Genomic DNA, 21,284 nt, shown 5'->3' on the forward strand with positions numbered 1-21,284 from the left:
CGCGCCCGGCCCCCGCGGACACTCACCCAGAGGAATCGCCTCCAATGCCGCTTCGGGGCCCGCCGCCGCCGCGGAGAGAGCCGGGCCCCGGCGTAACGCGACCAACCGCTGCCCCTCAGAATAGGCGGCGGCTGCTGCGGCTCGGCTCGCACGGCGCATGCGCCCAGGGACTGAGCAGGCTCCGTGCCGCCCGCTGAAGCAGCTGCCGGGCCTCTGCCCGCGCTGGGGAGAGCTGGCTCGGGTCCGGGCGGGGGTGGGCGGAGTCTGGGCAGGGGGCGGGGCCTGACCGCACAGGCGGGTCACAGAGCTGGGGGCGGGGCCTAGCGGCAAATACTTGGGGGCGGGGCGTTGAGAGCTGGGGGGGGGGGGTGGAGAAGCCGGCTGCAAAAACCCGGGACGGGGGGCCATTTTGCCCCTCTCAGGATGGTTCATCTCAGCCCCCGCTGCGCTCCCCAGGGCGGTGCCGCCAACTCCGGGCCCTCCCAGCGCCAGGACAAGGCGGCTCTTCCCCACCCCAAATAGGGTGACCAGATGTCCCAATTTTATAGGGACAGTCCCAATATTTGGGGCTTTTTCATACATAGGCGCCTATTAACCCCCAGCTTCTGTCCCAATTTTTCACACTTGCTGTCTGGTCACCCTTGCCCCAAACCACTTGCAGAGCCACCAGTCAGGGCAGCATCTCACCTGCCACCCCTGCCGCAGGCTCCTGGCCAGACCGAGTTTTCTGTTCAAAGCGTCCCAGTCCTGGGTCCGCAGAGCCTCCGAGCGGTTCCCCGACCTGCCCGGGCAGCTGGGCTCAGTGCCTGTCCCAGACCCAGCTTGGCTCTTGGGAGCCGCAGCTTCGCTCCTTTAAATGATTTACCCCTTCACTTTGGGCACTCCAGCATTTCCCTGCCTTACCCTTGTGCAGCTGGGCGGCGTGTGCCATTTCACTGACACTGTAACAGCAAATAATCACTGCAACTATTAATAGTTGGAGGAGCTTCAGCAATCCCAGTCCCCTCTGGCGCTTCCTGCATTATGGCAACATTTGTTTTCTACATTTTTGTTCTTTTCTCATTTTTTTAATGCACAAGTTTATTCCTTGGAATCATGTGGGGTTAAGGCTGGCTGATTTCCTGGTGTGGTGTCAAAACTTGTTCAGTTCCTTTGGTCCACCAATGGCGATTGCCTTGTCTAGGGTTTCTTTGTTTTGGTTTTTTTTGCCTCTCTATCCAACACCACAGCGGTATTTCAGGTGTCACCACTGGGGCATAGAACTTGGTTCCTGAATATTCACCACAGGCCAGATTTGTAAAGGGCAAAAGCACCTAGATGCTTTCAAAAATCCCAATAGTTGCCTAAATATCTTTAAAAATCTGGCCCAGATCTGCAGGGCGGCTACATGGTCTTTGGTACATACTTTCTAGAGCAGGGGTGGGCAAACTTTTTGGCCCGAGGGCCACATTGGGGTTGCAAAACAGTATGGAGGGCTGGGTAGGGAAGGCTGTGCCTCCCTAAACAGCCTGGCCCCCACCCCCTATCCACCCCCTCCCACCCCCTAACTTCCCCCCTCAGAACCTCCAACCCATTCAACCTGCCCTGTTCCTTGTCCCCTGACTGCCCTGAGCCCTATCCACACTCCTGCCCCCTGACAGGCCATCTTCACTGAAGTGCTACAGCTACACTGCTGCTGTGTTTTAGGCACAGACAAGCCCTGAACATTATAACACTTAAGTTCCATTGTGAATCTGCCCCTTAGGCCTTTTCCTCATGGCTAAAAAAGGTGGTTTTTGTTTTGTTTAACTTTGGATATCTAAGGTGCAAGAGCTACTCTGAGGTTAAAAAAACAAACAAACCCCATTGAGGACAAGGCACTTAGGTTTTAGCAGTGAGAAAATGTCTCTGCACTAAGAGTAGAAGGCAATTCGCTCATATGTTTGTGCCAAAGCAGAGACGTGCAAATCTTGTTTTGAGAACTTAAGCAGTAAGTGTAATAGTGACAATGAAGAGGGGTGGGGAGTCTGTATAAGGAACAATGGTAGATTTTCTGCCTAATGGGTTGTGTTTAAAATGTTTTCATAAGTATTTCAACTGCTGTTTACAATGCTTTACACTAGCATCAGTATTTTGTGTACATTAAACCTTCCTATAGGACATACAGTTTCTGATCTATAATGGGAAGAGCTTAATAAAAAAAAAAAACAATACCTTCCTGCAGGTTTTTACATACAATAGCCCTGCAGTTTAATTCTGTAGAATGCTTTTCCAAATTACAAAAATCCTTTATTTAGTTGTGTCCAAATTTAAAATAGAGATTTCACAATGGTAGCAAAATTTTGATGGGAGTGCACCCAACCCTTATAACGTGCTACCTTCAGACCAAGAGGATGATGAAAGGCAAAGGCAGCAAATTGTGGCAGTGCACCAAAAAAGCATACCCATGGAAGTCAGTAACTGCTACCAGTAGAAAATTGTGATTGTAGCTGTTTGTAACATTATACTGGCCCCAGAGCAGCAAGCCTGGCTAGGAGGCATGCTGACTGCAGCTTCTCCCTGTGGGTGGGCCACCCTGGGCCCAGTGCCTGAGAAGTGAAGAGGCGGGAATGAGAACCAGTCAAACCTCCTCTGCCCCGTCCGCCCTCTAGAGAAAGGGGAGACCCCTACTGGGGGTCTGGGCAATAATGCCCCCCATCCCCACACACTGCTGGGCAACCTCCCGCCCCCCCCCCCAAAAAAAAAATCTGTCAGGGCATTAGTTCACCCCCTCCTATTCCCCTGATGAGGCAATAACTCTCCCAGAGCAGGCAAATAGTAATCTATACATATTTACAAGGAAAGGTGAACTGGTGGAAAGTCTTGAACTCCAAAGGGCTCAACCTGATTATATACATTTAAAATTTACTACACTTTTATATCACATAGAACAGTCACTATCACTGCACAAAGAGGAATATCTTCATAATCAAGAAAAGGAAGGTGGACCTGTTAGAGTAAGAAAACATCTTACTTTTTCTATTATTCATTACTCCAGGTGGCAGGTTTGTATATTTACTATGACAAAACAAGGGCCTTATAAAGCACACAGGGATATTCAGACCAATAACGTGGCTGACAACATTCTGAAACTTGAAAATGAGCAGATAGAGCATCCCACTTTAAGTTGCAAACTGTTTCAGAATGACTACAGAAAACCCACTTTGTACGTAAGCTTTTATATTAAATAACCTGAAATAATGTAGCAATATTAACTTCTTTACTTCTGAATCCTCCTCTAGCAATACAGATTTCGGTCCTGCTAACAGTTATTAAATAGGTGGTTAATATTAAGCATGTGCATAAGTGTTTCCAGAATTGGGACCATAGTTTTTAAAGGAAACCTCCAATAAACTAGTTAACTAAATATGTACTCAGTAAAATTATATTTAAATTTCAAAACAGCTTTTATCAATAGTCTCACTAGTTCATTATCTCCATACCTGTGAACGGTTTCTCTATGGGCCTTATTGGACATGGCTCATTTGATGATTACTCATTATATTTAAGAAAATTTATTATTTTTAAATGATTTGTCTTTCCAATTAAAAGTAGTTAGTGTAGCTTTCATACTCCACTTGAATGAAAAATTTGTTTTGTAGATATGTTAACTGTCTATGTGGCTAAACACTTATAGATTACAAATGCAAGTTAACTGGAATTCAAAAATAAAAGATCACACAATTAAACAGACTGGTGCCTTAACTGTCCATATAAACTGCTTTTACATGCAAAAAGTTGCGCTAAAGGCCATGTCAAGCTAATTGTAGAACAGTGGACAAAATATTTCAACGGAAGCTGCTCAGCCCCTTTCAGGATCAGGTAGAGGCAACCTGAGCAACACAGGCTTATTCTGCACTAGTGAAAGTTAAATGGTTTGACAACAGGTCAAAACACCTGGTTTTGAATACTGCTGTTCCACGGAGGTGGTCCTGGTTAACCAAGTTCCAAGCCTATTGTAAAAAGTGTGCTAGTTTTGTTATCATATACAATTCATTTTTACCAATCTTGACCCAGCCCTAGTGCAAGAGATGTTTCAGAGGAGGAAGGCTGCTGCCTCAAACCTGCTGCAGGAGATCCTCTGAAGAGAGAGTTTGCAAGGGAGGAGAAAGTCTAAGAGAGCTGTCAAAGGAACAATAAAAAAGGTGGGCAAGGCAAACTTCAAGAGAAACATTTAGTTCAGAGGTGGGCAAAGTACATCCCTGCGGGCACATCCGACCCATGGGACCCTCCTACCCGGCCCTTGAGCTCCTGGCCCGGGCAGGAGGGCCCCCTCCCCCGTAGCCTCAGCTCACTGTGCCGCCGGTGCAATGCTCTAGGTGGCAGCGCAGCTGCAGAGCCGCGGCCTGACCCAGTGCTCTGTGCTGCGCGGTGGCGAGGCTGGCTCCAGCTGGGCAGCGTGGCTGCCTGTCCTGGTGCTCTGGGCAATGCGGCTGTAGCTCCGCCAGCCACCAGTGCTCCAGGCAGCGCGGTAAGGGGGCAGGGAGCTGGGGGGGGGAGGGTTGGATAGAGGGCAGGGGAGTTCGGGGTGGTGGTCAGGGGGCGGGGTGTGGATAGGGGTAAGGGCAGTCAGAAGGCGGGGAACGGGGGGGTTGAATGAGGGCAGGAGTCGGGGGGGCAGTCAGGAAGGAGAGGGGGGTTAGCTGGGGCAGTCAGGGGACAGGAAGAAGGGGTGGTTGGATGGGGCACAGGTCCCAGGGGGACAGTCAGGAATGAGAGGAGGGGTTGGATAGGTCAATGGGGGGCAGTCAGGGGCAGGGAGGGTGGATAGGGCAGGAGTCCTGGGGGGCCGTCAGGGGACAAGGGGGTTGGATGGGGCAGGAGTCTCGGGAGGGCCATCAAGGGGCAAGAAGCAGGGGGGGGGTCAGATGGGGGTGAGGGGCAGGCCACGCCTGGCTGTTTGGGGAGGCACAGCCTCCCCTAACCACCCCTCCATACAATTTCAGAAACCCGATGTGGCCCTCAGGCCAAAAAGTTTGCCCACCCCTGGTTTAGTTGGTGTTTTACCATTTTTTTAGCCTGGTTTTAAATATGCTTTTATAGTAACAATAATTTTGGACTCTGCTTTCTGTAATAGCTTGAACTTCAATCTTAATTTCTCCCTCACATACTATACAGAAAGCATTTATAGATAGTCTATAGTAATATTTAGTATTTATATAGTGCTGTGGAAACAAATTACTTAAGATCACAAACACCTACATGACGTAGGTCAGCTATTTTCCCCCAATTTACAGAAACTTAGGCCTGAAGCTCAAATCAGACCTTGAGGTAACTTGACTTCAGGTGAGTTACACCTCACCCAGACCAGGGATGACTTTGGTCCAGAAAAAGGTTAAGCAATTAGCTCAATGATCCTCTCCTGATTCTGTGCTCCAAACAGTAGCCAACATTTCCTCAGTTAACTGAGGGAATTAGGATCCTCCTTATTAAAATCACATTGTGTAGCTTTGATATTTGAATGAAACTCTGTCAAATCAGTTAACTTATAAATATGAAAAAAGAAATGGGATTTAACCATTAAACCTGAACAGGATGACTAACTGCATTACTCAGCTCACTTATTTAAAGAATAATTTCTTGATGCTAAGTCTTACTCTGAATCTAACAACTCATCTAATTCTCCTGGTTGGTCAAATAAAATAGGATTCAAGCCTCCTTTTTATGACATAATGGTGCCTGGCTATTTATATGGTCAGCATGACTTCCATGTAGCAACACACAAAACGAATTCATTGCCTCTAGCTGTGCTCACTGTGGTGACTGGTGTATAATTTGTAAAATGTAGCTTAATAACTTTAGCTGCAAACGAATGGAGGTACTTCGTGTATGAATAGGTATGGACTACAAACGTGATCATCAAAAGAGAATTTAAAAAAAAAATTGAACAAGTATTCAATTTTGATTAAGTAATAAACAGGACACCAGTGAGATTATTTGAAGATGGGGTGATACGTTTGCATTTCTGTGCATATGTGAGCAGGCAGAACTAGAATTTGAACAGTCTACAGCGAAAGAAGTTGTAATAAAGTGGTGGCATGAGAAAATGAAGGCATGACTTTGGATTTCAAAAGACATGGATAGCTCAATGGTTAGAAGACATTACTGACATTTATATATTATGATTTTTAATATTAATGACTCAATATTAAGGTTGCAGAGTCTATGAAACACCTTAGTGACACTGTTACCCTTATCCTCCCCCATTTCTTCCAATTGTTTGTTAAATCCATTTGTTGTATCTTGTTTTACATTAAATTATAAAAATCCTCAATGTAGGATCTTGTGTATTTGTATAGCAACTAGCACAACAGAGTCCTGATTTTGATTGCAGGCACTGAGTGTTACCATAATACAAATAATGAAGTAGAGGTGATGCAATACTATATCTGAGATGGCAATAGGTAGACTTACTGATCTAGGACACTGGGAAAGAGAAAGTTCAGGGTTCAGGTTACCACCAGGATTACAGTTAGTAAAGAAAAGCTGGAGGTTTGGGTCAAGGAAGAAGAAACAGGCAAAGAAGCTATTACTTATTTCCTAAATTGTATGGGAATTTTTAGTGCTTTGACACACCCTAGAAGTCCTCTATTTATTAACAGAGTAAGACTAGCATGGACCACAGCAGAGCAAACTTCTCCATATGGCCATAACAATTCTGATCCGGATGTACCATCTCTGGAGGTGAGAGGATTATTCAGTCTCCATGCCCATTCAAGTTTTGGTCTCTGCCAGCTGTGGTATAAATTGCCTTCAAGTAGAAATTGGACTAAGAGCAATCTAATTTCACAAGACAGCTGTGAGAATTTTTAGTCATGAGGGCTGACTGTCTTGGGGCTGGTAACGTAGAGGTGAAAACTCTGGTCTTGATTCTGAACTCACACCAGTGTAAATTAGGAGTGACCTCCGAGAAGTCACTAGAGTTAAACCCTGTAACACTGGATGTCATTTCTAGTCCACTGGTCAATCCAGTTCTGCAGGGAACTGAGGATGGTCAGTTATGCTCATATTTCTCCATATTTATGAAAGATGTTAATAATTTTCTTTTTGGGGATATTGCCACATTAGGTTAAAAAAAGAGGTTTTAGAACACAGTAGAATAGTTTTGCCTTTTATTTTAAGAGAGAAAAGTTATTGTGATGACATAAGGGACATCCAAACTTTTGAAAGTTTAGTATGGTATTATGCCTGCATTGCCCTAATATTGCCAGCCACTGGCCTGCACTCTGTCTTTCCGTAGGATTAACAAGTACTGGTCATATGTAGTATTTGGTAAATATGTAGCCGTCATTCTCAGAAAAATACAGGAAATAGTATGAGAATAATTTTCCAGTTTATGGTCTCATCTCACACCCATGCAAATTCTTCTATAGCTAGGTAATTTTGGATATTTGGGGGTCCAATCCTGTGACGTGCTGAGCACTCTCAACTCCCCTTATCTTCAGTGACTCTAACCTGCGTGTGTATGGCTGAAATATACAGCTCATGTGATTGATTGCCAAAATAAATAAATAAAACATTCTCGGTTCAAGGACTATGTAAATCATGCCACTTATTACTGCAGTTTTCTTTCTATTTTTCTAATTTCTTCTCAGTCTGAGCTTGCATCTCTCTAACAAATATTCAGGCTGGATTTCAGAAGGGCTGCATGTCTAACTGTGAATCATGAGACTCTAGCTTCTAGGTCATTTTGATCCTGCACATTGCAGGGTTCAGATAGTCATCCAAACCAACTAGTTGGGAAACAGATTTCCACTATTTCCTTGGTTTTCAATTATCAGAAATACTCTAAGAACTTCTCACCATATTTCAGTCCTTCAGTCCTCCTGCGCAAAATGAGGAAACGGTGGAAAACAAGTGTCATAAAACTCTTCTGAAGGACAAGAAATTGTTAGCTTGCATTTTAGAATTTTTAAAAAATCTTAAAATCCTTTCCCTCCTTACTCCCTGCTTTCAAATTTAAATTGCCTTTCCCATGAAATATTTTCTTAATAGACAGAATAGGTAATTGATGATTAGCAGAGTGAGCAGTAGTACTCTCTAATTTTCAGACATGAGAGCTTATACAGATGATAAAGTAAGGACTGTGTATTAATGAAAATCAACAGTGTCACATTGTTGACTCAAACCCAGTTTGTGATCCACTATAACCCTCAAATCCTTTTCGGAAATACTACCACCTAGTCAGTTATTCATCTTTTGTAGTTGTGCATTTGATTTGTCCTTCACTTGGGAAGGACTTTGCATTTGTCTTTACTGAATTCAGACCAGTTCTCCAATTCATCAAGGTCACTTTGAATTCTAACCCTGTCCCCAAAGTGCTTGCAATCCCTCCCAGATTGGTGTCATCTGCAAATTGTGTAAGCATACTCTCCACTTTGTTATTCAGGTCATTAATGAAAGTTAAATAGTACCACATCCACGACTGACCCCTGTGGACCCCACTAGCTATGACCTCCCAATTTGACAGTGAACCACTGACAACTACTCTGAGTACCATCTTTCAATTAGTTGTGCACACACCTTATAGTAATTTTGCTCTAGTCCAGTTGTGTAAATACTTTTCTATAACTTCACACTAGCAATGTAGTATATGATTTCATCTAACACAATGAAAGAGGCTAATTTCAGTGGTTCTCCAACAATTCCATTGTGTGGATCACTTTGTAACAAAGATCGCTTTTACCCACTTCTCTCCCTGCCTTCTTTACAGCTTGGTTCTCTAATGGTTTAATTCTGTAGATCTCTAGAAGAAGTTGGAGGACCAGCTGTGGTGCACAGACTGTAGTTCCAGGACCACTGTCCTATACAAAGGAAGTCCATTGAACCACAGCAGCAAATATGAATACCAGTACAAAGAGTAAGAAAATGAATTAAGGCTCCGCCCCTGACACATTCTATTTTCTACAGGAGCAGTAACCCCAGATATTCAGCCCAATCCTGCTGAAAAATATCTTTGACAGTCAGTAAGAAAAGGATCTGAAGTTATTTATATGTACACCTATCTGTGTCTCCTCCTATCATCTTAGAATGCAATTGTATTGAGAAATCACATAAAGGACTCAGTGTACCACAGAACTCAAATGAGCATGTGTTGAAACACTATGATGGAAAGAGATATCCTGGATGACAGAGGCAACGTATTAGTACACTCTAAAATATATCAGATTTACATATTTGATATTTTGCATTAAAATTATTTTGTTTTATTTTACTTTTATTTAAAACAAATGTTTGCAGACCACTCCTCCCCAAGAGATCAAGGGACTGTTAGTCATTACATGGAACAAGCTGGTCTCTTTCTAAAAAGATATTTGTATTTAGTCTAAGGAGCAGTTTAACATTTATATTTTAGGCTGTTTTGTAATGTGGATAATTAACAGTTCAAGTACCTGAGACAAGACTAGTAAGAGAATAGAGCAGCCTATAGAAGCAAACCACCACATCAGATTGAAAACAAAGGTAAAAAGTTAAGTATTTTGAGAGGCTAAGGAATTATCCCTCCATGTAGTATTAAGCCTTGCTGAGAAAACCACCACAAATCAAACTACGCTTTTATTTATTTATTTATTTGGGGGGGGGGGGCAGTAGTTTTGCCATGATCATGGGAAGGGGGGGAAGCTAGGAAACAAGTCAGACTCAAATGAAAATGTATTTCACTCTTATACATGCTATACACGTCATGCAAGTGAGGTAATCTACAGGTTATACAATGACACCATAATAAAATATAACATCTCAGGTGACATCTGCCAAACACAATATATCAAGCAAAACAAACATGATTCTTTTGTTTTGGTTCTTTTTTTTTTAATTTTATTTAGGAAACAACTGTAGGACTAATTTGGAAGACACGATACCATGCTACAGCTTACTGAACAGTCACTAGAAAAGTATTTTGCTGAAATACACCAACATAAAAAGAACTATTGTTATAGGCATGTTTTCTTTATATACTCAAACACAGGTTCATTGGCTACTTCAATTTTTAAACAGTTGCTGGCTTTAAAAGCAGAAGAACGTGGCTACAATTGAGACCAAGCTACACTGTAAACTTCTCTACATATAAAAGTTTCTACTTTTTTGTTAGTCTCCGAACAGAATTGTAGTGACTTTTTTAAAAGATTTGGACAAAAATGTCCTCCAGGCAGCACAGAATATAGCATAAAAGTTACCATAGCTCACCAAAAGAAATAAAACTAACTAAAATACATTGTATGGCACATAATGTCTACATTTTACATTCTTGATATGAATTTTCCCATATAGATGTTTGTTGAGTACTAAGGAGTCTAATATTGTTATATACGTGAAAATACTATGTGAGAGAGAGTGTCTCACAGACTTAGTATTTCTGTTGCAATATCTGTCTATTGTTTTACCACTGATTATATTTTTTGTTGAGTCTGTAGGAAGACACAAAATAGTTATCTACATGAATGAAAGCCTGCTGGTATTAATAATTGATCTCAAACAGTTAACGCAACATTTATCTGAATCCCATGACATACTTGCTTAGAACTACTGCAGTTATGTAATACATATTAGAGAACTGTAATGGATATTATGCCTACATTGCCTACAAGTGTTATATCAAGGGAGTTTTAAAGACTTCAGCAAGAGTCAACCCAAGGCTTTATTAGTATTAACTAACTACTTTGTCACTATTGACTTTAAAAAAAAAAAAGACAAAATAGTCATGTGTGATGCATTGTAGCAGGGGGATAAATTAACCCTCCACAGTCTGTAAGGAGGATCCTTTGATTCCAGCAGTTGAATAATTATTTGTTTTCATGCTTCCTCAGTTCTAGTTTTGCAATTATACACCTGCAAAAAAGAGTTGCTGAGAACTCATCAATATTTTTCCCCATTTAAAAAAATAGGCACAGAGCTAAAGTACAGTACATTATTTAATTTCAATGCACTGTGGGTAAACCTCAGAGTATTTACAAGAAAATTACATCAAGTACTTGTATGATAAAACTAAAGGAAGAATGATTTTAAAATAAAACGCACAGGGTAAAAATCACAGTGAAGTATTCAGATGAAATTTAAATTAAAAAAAAAGTAGTAAGAGCTTTATTAGTAGATGAAGCCCAAATTCTAAAGAACAATTAATCTTCCCTGAAACCAATCAAGGCTATAGATTCCTGGCATCTACCAAGAACAGCCAGTTATTCAACATACCACTTGGGAAGACAAAGTTATATTCAGCTCTGATTATGTGAAATCCAGTGTTCAAAAGACTGCAGAAGCTCTTTCTGATGACAAGCTCGTATTTTACTGCCAGCAGCATGACAGGACGTATATCCTCCACAAATACTTCCTCTGTCAATTAAAAACACACCCAAACAGCTTATATAAGTAAAATGGCTCCAATTTTTATAATGGAGAACTGATTCTCTTGCAATAAAGTACAATGCTACAATTAACATTAAGACTATCATTATATCATACTGTATTTCACTTAGCTTGCAGACTTTCCAGGAAAAGGACTGTTACTTAACTGTCAGTACGATGCTGCGTACATCTGCTGCACTGAACCATAATAAATGGCAATCACTCCCACATTCCACTTTGCTGCGTACTTAACTGGTCCTGCTTTTAACTGTTCTCTCTTTGTTATTAAATTGAAATGAGATATAATTAAGGACTATCATAACTAATAGGGAAGGGTGCATAGTTCTTTAACGAAAAGAACACACATCTATATTTTTCATTATACCCTTAGTTTATCACTAAAATGTTTAAGTTAAACAGGTAACTTCAATTGCTTTAATGTAACTAGTTGATTTGGGTACCAGAGCAGATTAACAAAAAGTCTTAAACATTTTATTAAGTACTGACTACTGTCTGTATAATTCAGAAATAAAGACACTGTCCTCTGCCAGACACAGAATTTACATCTATAGTTCCGAACTATACAGTGAGTTCCTGCAGTGCCAGCATAAAACCAATCTGGATTCCACTTTCTTTCTACTCCTAGCTGGACATGTGCTAGCTCCCCACTCCTCCTGGCTGTGGTTAGAAACCAGGAGCAGGGTGAGGTAGGGCATGACAGGGGTTCCCAACAGGGATGAAGTGGGGCCAGTAAAAACTTATTATATAGGAAAGCATAGTGGTGTGACCCATCTTTCCAACAGCCAAACAAGCTTTCCCCTTCCTTCAGGCTGCCCTCCTTACCTATTTATTATCTACAGAGTACCAAGAATGTGCAAGGCGCTTTACAGACTAGTATGAAGACAAAACACCTATACCAAGAAAGTTATAATCCAAGTAGTCACTGAAAGGAAATTGCAGGAAGACGAATGGGCAAACTCAAAGAGCAAGGTGAGCAAACACTGAGGATGAGACATATCTTGTAAGTTCCACACTTTTCTGATTATCTTTATGTGGGGTTTATTTTCCTTTGTTCTGTTTTTACATCTTTTCCTTTCATATTTTTGTACTTTTATTGAGGATTCTCATTCATCTGACTAGTTAACAATTAAACTGCAGAGAGCTCTAGAGTTAATAGGCCTTTTGGAACAGGTTGTGTCATAAGGAGACCTTGACAGTAGAGAGGGTGGATGTATGACAAAATGAGTAAGGACAGAGGCTCCAAGCATACAATCGGAGGCTATATGAAAAGAAGCACAGGCACAAGATTAGGAGGGAGCACAACATGAAGCGAACAGTTATCTGTCCTGCTTGGGCACAGCACAGGGAGCAAGAAGAGATGATGAAAGGAAAGATGAGTGGAAAGGTACAAGGGAGTGAAGTTGTGCAAGTCCTTGAAGGATACAAAAAGGAGTTTGAATTTGATACAGGTGGCTAACAAGTTACTCTAAAACCTAGGAAAATGCTCATTCCCCAAAATGTTCAACATCTGGAGATTAATCAGTATTCTAAGGGTTCACAAGGTTTCTCTTGTGTCACTTTATCTAAAAAAATGGAGCAGAAGTGTTCAGAGAAAGGAACACTTATGTGATTGGGGAATTTTATCCTAGTAGATTTCAGGAAGACTAGGATTATTTGGTTTGAAAGGGGAAGAGTAAGTAGTATGATAGGGGTATAAAAAAAGAATAAAAATGTAGAGGAAGCTGAACATTTATTCATATTTACCCTTTCCCATAATACAAGAATAAGAGGAAATTAGAAGAGAATTTATAACTGATAACAGTAAATGCTTTTTATGTTACATTTAATTAATCTGTGAAACTCTTGGCTGCAGGGTATTCTGGCAAAAAGATTAGCACATTTCAGAAAAGGATTAGATTATTGTTTTAAAAAAGGAGTAAGAAAAGCATCTGCAAGTATACTAGCTAGGGTAAAGTTACAAGAACCATCACTTCTCATACCTTAGGGCTTAAGCTGGTAAACATCTTGGGTCAGGAGGAGTTACAGTTAAGATCCGGAGAGTTCTGCTTTGTTATACATAGGAGCATTCTGAGGGTTTATACCTTGCGCTGAGGGACACTGTTTAGCGCAGACTGCACTCTAAAACAGGATTCAGGACTAAGTGGACCATTCATCTTTTCCACTATGCCAAATCTTACATTCCTAATTAGTCTACTCACGGAAGATTATGCCAAATTTAAATGTCCAGGAGCCTAACTCTCCACATATGCTGCTCGTACTACTGGATTAACCTAAAACATGTGCTATCTACACTCCCAACAACTTGTCATATTTTAGATATTTCTCACAATTTTATACCTTCATCTGTACAACAGAGTCGTGTGGTTGTCAACAGATGGAGTTAAGTGTATTCTCCTGCCCAGGACTGTTAAATCCATCGATCAAGTTTTTGTTACAATCATCCATGCTAATGTTTTCACTGGATATCTTGGAGTAAGTGGCCTGTCCTGTGAAATCCAAGAGATCTTCAAGAGCCTTGGCATTACTTGTTCCATTTTGGTCCATAGAAACACCAGGAATGAGTTCATTCATGGGTGAAAATTCTGGGATAGATATAAGTTCTTCTTTTGAAACAGGACTGTATGAAAGACAGAAAGGAAAAAGCAGAATAAAAGTCTTGTAAGCTCTTAGTGTTCATGAAAAGGTTTACGACAGCCCTGAAAGCTGTACTATTTATCGTAGGAACAGGTACAACATGCCATGGCCCAACTCATACACAGAGGGGCCAACTTATAGAGGAGAGAAAGTAATTCTGTCTTCATACTCCTTAAACGTTGGCCTTGGTGGTGGCTGTGTGGTATCGACACAGTCCAGGAGGAACTGGACTGAGATTACAAGCTCATTTCAGAGAGGCTGGATTCCAACTGGTGACCCAGAGGTTAAAAAAGCTGAGTATTCCACTCTCTGCACCATCAGATTCCTTATATTTACCATTTCTAATTGCATCTTAGTAATTCTGGGCCTGATTCTGCAAAGGTTTACACACATACTTAACTTCATGAACAGCAAGTAGGCCCATTGCCTTCAATGCATACATTTCAGTTAAGCTTGTGGATAAATCTTTGCAGGATCGTGGTCTCAGACTGAAATCTGTACTGCGCAAAATTAACAAAGATATATTTGACCATGTGAAAATTGTGAAACCATGTGAAATTTAAAAAGCTAACTTTTACAGAACAAACTAAATACAGTACAACAAGGGAACTGAAATTCTAAGGTTGCTGGAAACTATAATTCTGAATTCCTTTACTTTAGTAAAATCTCATATTTAATATTGCATTAATGTAATAATCAATGGGTCAAATTTGGCCATATTGCAACTCTAATTACTTCAACAGTTATGCAATGGATCCATTTGTTATGATGTTAGGTTCATTTAATTTTCAGTTTTTTCATGTTGTGTCTGAAGATTATACCAAGATTTTAACAAGAAAAATCTTTTATTAAAATTGCATTTGAAATGTCCCCATACCCTTTCGACTATTTGTTAGAGAAACAGGAGGAAATAAGTGAAGATTGTAGACATCTGTATATCAACGTTTGGCATAGATATAGAATATATTTATAACCTTAAATATAGTGTTCATTCGCCATTAACATTATAACTAAAAATTAAATGAACCTAACATTGTAACAAATGGATCAATTGCATAATTACTGAAGTAATCAGAGTTGCATCAGAGCTTAATTTGGCCCATTGATTAAAACAACCTAGATTAATGCAATATTAAATATGAAATTTTACTAAAATCAAGGAATTCAGGACTATGGCTCCAAGCAATCTTAAAATTTCAATTCCCTTGTTGCACACACTGTACAATAGGAGTCTTTCACTCACGATCCTGTAATGCTTGTTTACTTGCTTACTTCATACTGTTTACTTGTTGCCAAATATTTGTTATATTAACATGAATTAAAAGATTTAAGATTAAAATAATTGAAAATGTGTATGTAGAAATTCTAACCTGCAGCATTATTTGTACAACACAATGACTTATATGCCACTGCTTTATAGTTCTGGTACAAAACAAAATCTGATATTTGAATACCCATTTTCACAGCAATACAGCATGTGAACTCTATGGACAATCCAAAATGTTTGGGCATGTTTGTGTGCACTTGGCAAGTGAGAACAATGGAAAAGCTTAATTATTTTGCAGGATATGAGAGTGAGATAAGAGATTGTAATTATCCTTAGATCTGAAAGTGCATTTACTTCTTGAGAGCATACTACTAGTCAGAACATACAAAGAGTAGTTACACAGGAGTCCATATTTGGGGTTGGGCTGTGCAGAGAGATAGACAGATTAACAAATGAAATGAGAGAACTGCATATATTTTGGTGGGTTGGTTTTGGTTTTCTGAACAGTTACTTAAAAGTTGTGTGTTTCATGTGATGTGTACCTCACATCCATAGACTGAACCTCATCTGTTGAATCATCCATGCTGTTAGATTTCCCATCAATGGCATCCAGCTGAATAAGCCCCGTAACTGACTTAAGTCCATTAGAAAATAGATCTCGAGAAAGTGTTTCAGCAGCAGCACATCCTAAGCCTTTACTCTCCTGGCAGGCTGTCAGTCCATTGATTTCTATAAAAGAACATCATTAGGAAATATGACAGTAGCAGTGTTTATATTTAAAAATCACAAAATTATTTGAGTCATAAAAATTAGAGATGAAAGTGACCCATCATATTATCTTGTCAATCACCCTGCTATTGTAGGACAATTTGAAAAAGAAACAAGATAATATATTATCTTTTACAACATGCACAGAGAAGCCGTAGAGAAGGGGAAAAAAATGCAGAAAAGTGACACTTCACTATTTACACATTTTTCATTTATCATTCTTTTATATATATATATATGTGCTGTTATAAAACCAAATTAAATGCAAAAGGGACTGTATTTTAAAAAAAATGTTGAAAAAGCATGTCAAACTTGGCTGTAGGGGAGAATATTTCTAGAGAATCTACAGAACAGGAATGTAGACTACAATGAACAAACAGAAAACTGCAGGCTAGAATAACTTTTATATAAATGCTATCTGGGACATGCTGTGGAGTAGAATATTACCCCTCAGGATAGTTGTCTCCTGCTTCTACATTTACCATGCTTTGGTAAGCAAAAGATGTTCTATTTTCTTATGTTTAACATATTTACACAAATGTATTTGTTCCTTTTCTGAAAGAAAACACAGCATCTATGACAATACAGCACTATCTGAGGTTATGGATTTTTGTTTTCAAGTTAACAACACTGCATATTGGTCAAAACAAAAATGAAAGGCTTTTACCTGTTTGACTGAGAACAAGAGTTTTTGGTTGCTTTTCCATAGTCAAAGTGGATGGTATCTCCAGTTTTGGCTCGTCCTTCTGTAACCAAATAATGTTTTAACTACATTAGATGCAAGGTTCCAAGATTCAAGGAATTGACTGGACTCAGAACCTTTAAAAATCTCTGCTGGTTAAGAAACAATTGTTCCTAGAATGTTTTTCCTCACTTACATTCAAGCACATAGCAAAAACTACAAAACACAGAATTTGATCTGTAGGCTGCATCTATCGTAGAAGTATTCCCTACACTGCCAGAGTAGTTACTCTGAGAGTACACATGGCCTCGTGAAATTATCTTCAGTTCCCTCTTTGGGATACAGAGGCACAAGGTGTGTAAGGAAGATATAAAGGGAAAAGCAGAGGCTCAAGTGATGGTGGTAGGGGAGTGGACGGGATAGGACAGTGCCAGAAGGGGATCAGAAAGTTGACTGAGATGGACGGGGAATTCCTGCATGGCCAGGAGAATGGGGGTTGAAGACAGACAAGATGCAAGGGATGTAGTTTAAATTAGGCCACAATTTTTTTAACTCATTTTGGAAATACCTGGCAAGGATTGTATGGTACTGGTCATTCTTTCCTTAATAATTCCCACCGATCTGTGAGGGCTGCCAACAGCACTCTGGACTTCCTGCCTGGCCCCAGCTCATTGCTGGGTCCTCACTGCCCTTCTCTCCTATGAAGGTTAAGAAGGGGTGGGGATACAAGGTTGTCTCCCTGCTATACCAGAAGGTAGGAGCCCCAGTTCCCCAGGAGATGCCCTTCCCATACATCCACTTCCAACTGGTACATCAGGGAACCGGATCCTCCATTCAACGAGTAACTCCACTGGATACCTACTAAGCTCCGACAACTTGAACCTTTCCTCCTGACCTGTCCCACCAGGTCCCTGAGCTTCAAAAAAACCCCACTCCGTCTCAGCCAGTCTGGCCGTGAGAAAAACTCCTTCCCAGTCCCCCCAAAAAGCAGCTGGTGTAATGTCCACCACAGACAATAAAACCCAGTCTTACTATGATCCATGGGTGAGAGCTGCTGTTCCTGGGAAAGAAATATAAATACATGGGCTGTCAAGAGATTAAAAAAATGAATTGTGATGAATCGCACTGTTAAACAATAATAGAATACCATTTATATAAATATTTTTGGATGTTTTCCACATTTTCAAATATATTGATTTCAGTTACAACACACAATACAAAGTGTACAATTCTCACTTTCTATTTATTTTTTATTATAAATATTTGCACTGTAAAAATAAAAACTTGTATTTTTCAATTCACTTACAACAAGTACTGTAGTGCAATCTCTTTATCGTGAAAGAGCAACTTACAAATATAGATTTTTTTTGTTACATGACTGCGCTCAAAAACAAAACAATGTAAAACTTCACAACCTACAAGTCCACTCAGTCCTACTTCTTGTTCAGCCAATCGCTCAGGCAAACAAGTTTGTTTACATTTACAGAAAATAATGCTGCCCGCTTCTTGTTTACAATGTCATCTGAAACTGAGCACTGGTGTTCGCATGGCACTGTTGTAGCCAGCATTGCAAGATATTTACGTGCCAGATGCACTGAAGATTCATATGCCCCTTCATGCTTCAACTATCACTCCAGAGGACATGCGTCCATGCTGACGATGGGTTCTGCTCATCATCCAATTCAATCATCCAATCTAAAGCAATGCAGACCAATGCATGTTCATTTTCATCATCTGAGTCAGATGCCAACAGCAGAAGGTTGATTTTCTTTTTTGGTAGTTTGGGTTCTGTAGTTTCCGCATCGGAGTGTTGTTCTTTTAAGACTTCTGAAGGCATGCTCCACACCTCGTCTCGCTCAGATTTTGGAAAGCACTTCAGATTCTTAAACCTTGGGTCAAGTGCTGTAGCTATCCTTAGAAATCTTTAAGAATTTCTCTGGTACCTTCCCTGCGTTTTGTCAAATCTGCAGTGAAAGTGTTCTTAAAATGAAGAACATGCTGGGTCATCATCCAAGACTGCTATAACATGAAATATATGGCAGAATGCAGGTAAAACACAAAGCAGGAGACATACAATTCTCCCCCAAGGAGTTCAGTCACAAATTTAATTAATGCATTTTTTTTTTAACAAGTGTCATCAGCATGGAAGCACGTCCTCTTGAATGGTGGCCGAAGCATGAAGGGGCGTACACAAGTTTAGCATATCTAGTACGCAAATACCTTGCAATGCAAGCTACAAAAGTGCCACGCGAATGCCTGTTCTCACTTTCCGGTGACATTGTAAATAAGAAGAGGGCAGCATTTTCTCCAGTAAATGTAAACAAACTTGTTTCTCTTAGCGATTGGCTGAACAAGAAGCAGGCCTGAGTGGACTTGTAGGCTATAAAGTTTTACATTGTTTTGTTTTTGAGTACAGTTATGTAACTAAAAAAATCTACATTTGTAAGTTGCACTTTCACGGTAAAGAGATTGCATTATGGTACTTGTATCAGGTGAATTGAAAAATAAAATTTCTTTTATCATTTTTACAGTGCAAATATTTGTAATAAAAATAATACAAAGTGAACACTGTACACTTTGTATGCTGTGTTGTAACTGAAATCAATATATTTGAAAATGTAGAAAAACATTCAAAATATTTATTAAATTTCAGCTGGTATTCTATTGTTTACCAGTGCGATTAAAACGGTGATTAATTTTTTAAATCGCTATTAATGTATTGAGTTAATTGCATGAGTTAACTGTAATTAATCGACAGCCCTAATAAATACCTTTGTGACACAAAGGCCCACGGGTGGTTCACTACTCTGTCAGCAACTCATCAGGCCTGACATACTCACTACACCTCACACACTGTTGTCATGTTATATACCCAAAAAGTGGCATGCAATATATCATTTGAAAACTAGTAACTCACTGATCATTAATATTTTTGCATGATGTATGCATGGAGTGTGTCCAAAGAGTTATAGATATGTGCTGGAATTATGTTCTCAAAAATGTGTTTGGCAAGCAATGCATAAGCACAGATTGCTGTAGGCAAAAGAATGTGCATTTGTTTGTCTGACCCACCTGGTCATCAGGCAGAGACAATGAAGGCACATTTACATAAAAGATTTAAAAAGGCCACCAACCTAGCATATGGGGGAGACTGCCCCTGAAGGGATCTGAACTTCAAATGGCAGGTAACAGAATCAACTGACTGTACACAATATTACTGTATTAGCAAAGTGTACAGAGGAAGTTCTTTTCTGAACGCTGATGACACGCTGGTGATTAATATCATTGTGAAATGTATGTATTAACACTCTGTGAGAAAATATGAAAAGGAGTACTTGTGGCACCTTAGAGACTAACCAATTTATTTGAGCATAAGCTTTCGTGAGCTACAGCTCACTTCATCGGATGCATACTGTGGAAAGTGTAGAAGATCTTATTATATACACTAGTTATGCTCAAATAAATTGGTTAGTCTCTAAGGTGCCACAAGTACTCCTTTTCTTTTTGTGAATACAGACTAACACGGCTGTTACTCTGAAACCTGAGAAAATATGGACACTTAAGGGCATTATGCTTTAAAGTCTGTAACCAAAAGCAGGGAAAAACAGGCTTCTCCCAGACAGGTGAGAAGTCGGCTATCTTTCTGTCTCCAATGACATTAAGCAAGGTGTGACCAAAAATAATGGAAGCACCATTTTACATATGAATCAGCAGGGGGATGGGAAGTCCCCAGGAAGGGAAGAACAGCATGACGTAATGGGTCTGGGGACAAAAGAGTGAATTTGGGAAAATAATATAAAGCAAGAGGAAGAAGCCATCATGGCATCCATCACTAGGCAGACGCAAGGGGCCAGAGCTCTTGCAAGCTGACAAAGACAGGTCCTTTAACCAAGGGGGTTGAAGTTTCTGGGAACTGAATACAAGTGAGAAACCTGCTTCTGCAAAGATCTGTCACCCAGGAAGACAAAGGAAACCAGCACCTTTTACTTCTGTGGAAAGTCCTGACTGAGAGAAAGTCAGGCGTGGCTGGAAAGAAAAAGATTGGTAAGAAATCTACCTCAAACAAAGGCTGTAGCTTGTTGAGTTAAGTCTTAGCCACTAAAAAGTGTATTTTTACTTTTGTCTGTAACCCTTTCTGTCTGTATTCCTTCTACTTGCTCTCACTTAACCTATGCCTTTTTGTTAATACCCTTGTTTTATTTTTACAAAAAAAACCCCAACAACTCCTCAGTGGTATGCTTGAAGGGAAGGGTGTATTTACCCCAGTTAAGGTAAAAAGCTCTAATCGGCTTTTGTCTCTTTGAATGAGCAAACGAACTATATTATTTCTCTGAGTGTTCCAGAAGAAGGCAGGACACTTCAGGGTAGACAGTTTTGGAGAAATTTGGGACTGGGGGTGTGTTAGGGTCACTTGGCTAGCAGTAACCAAGGCTGCTAGAGACCAGTGTGTGGCTGTGGTGAAACAAGCAGGCAGTTGGAGTCAGTTGCTGAACCAGGGCTGCTTACCACATAGATACTCAGGACATGCTTGCAGGCACACAGGGTCACTGGGCA

The 21,284-nt window shown here is 40.3% G+C and overlaps 2 protein-coding genes across 18 annotated transcripts in view; both read right to left on the reverse strand.

The window, feature by feature from the left end:
- BCLAF3 (BCLAF1 and THRAP3 family member 3) overlaps positions 1-222 on the reverse strand; it is a 121,115-nt gene extending 120,893 nt beyond the window's left edge. For all 9 annotated transcript variants that reach the window (XR_012669723.1, XM_075131805.1, XM_048862610.2 and 6 more), the window contains exon 1: positions 27-222. The gene's annotated coding sequence lies outside the window, so the exon portion shown is untranslated. The remainder of the gene's footprint in view (positions 1-26) is intronic.
- Positions 223-9,560: 9,338 nt separating this feature from the next.
- The window catches only part of MAP7D2 (MAP7 domain containing 2), a 138,522-nt gene continuing 126,798 nt past the window's right edge, over positions 9,561-21,284 (reverse strand). For all 9 annotated transcript variants that reach the window (XM_075131854.1, XM_075131850.1, XM_075131842.1 and 6 more), the window contains 4 exons: positions 16,716-16,794; positions 15,823-16,009; positions 13,717-13,996; positions 9,561-11,346 (listed from right to left, as the gene is read on the reverse strand). In XM_075131854.1, the coding sequence (XP_074987955.1) occupies positions 13,747-13,996; positions 15,823-16,009; positions 16,716-16,794 (516 nt within the window). In that variant the 3' untranslated portion in view covers positions 9,561-11,346; positions 13,717-13,746. The remainder of the gene's footprint in view (positions 11,347-13,716; positions 13,997-15,822; positions 16,010-16,715; positions 16,795-21,284) is intronic.

Source organism: Caretta caretta, chromosome 1 (assembly GCF_965140235.1).
Source record: "Caretta caretta isolate rCarCar2 chromosome 1, rCarCar1.hap1, whole genome shotgun sequence".
NCBI classification, from domain to species: domain Eukaryota; kingdom Metazoa; phylum Chordata; order Testudines; family Cheloniidae; genus Caretta; species Caretta caretta.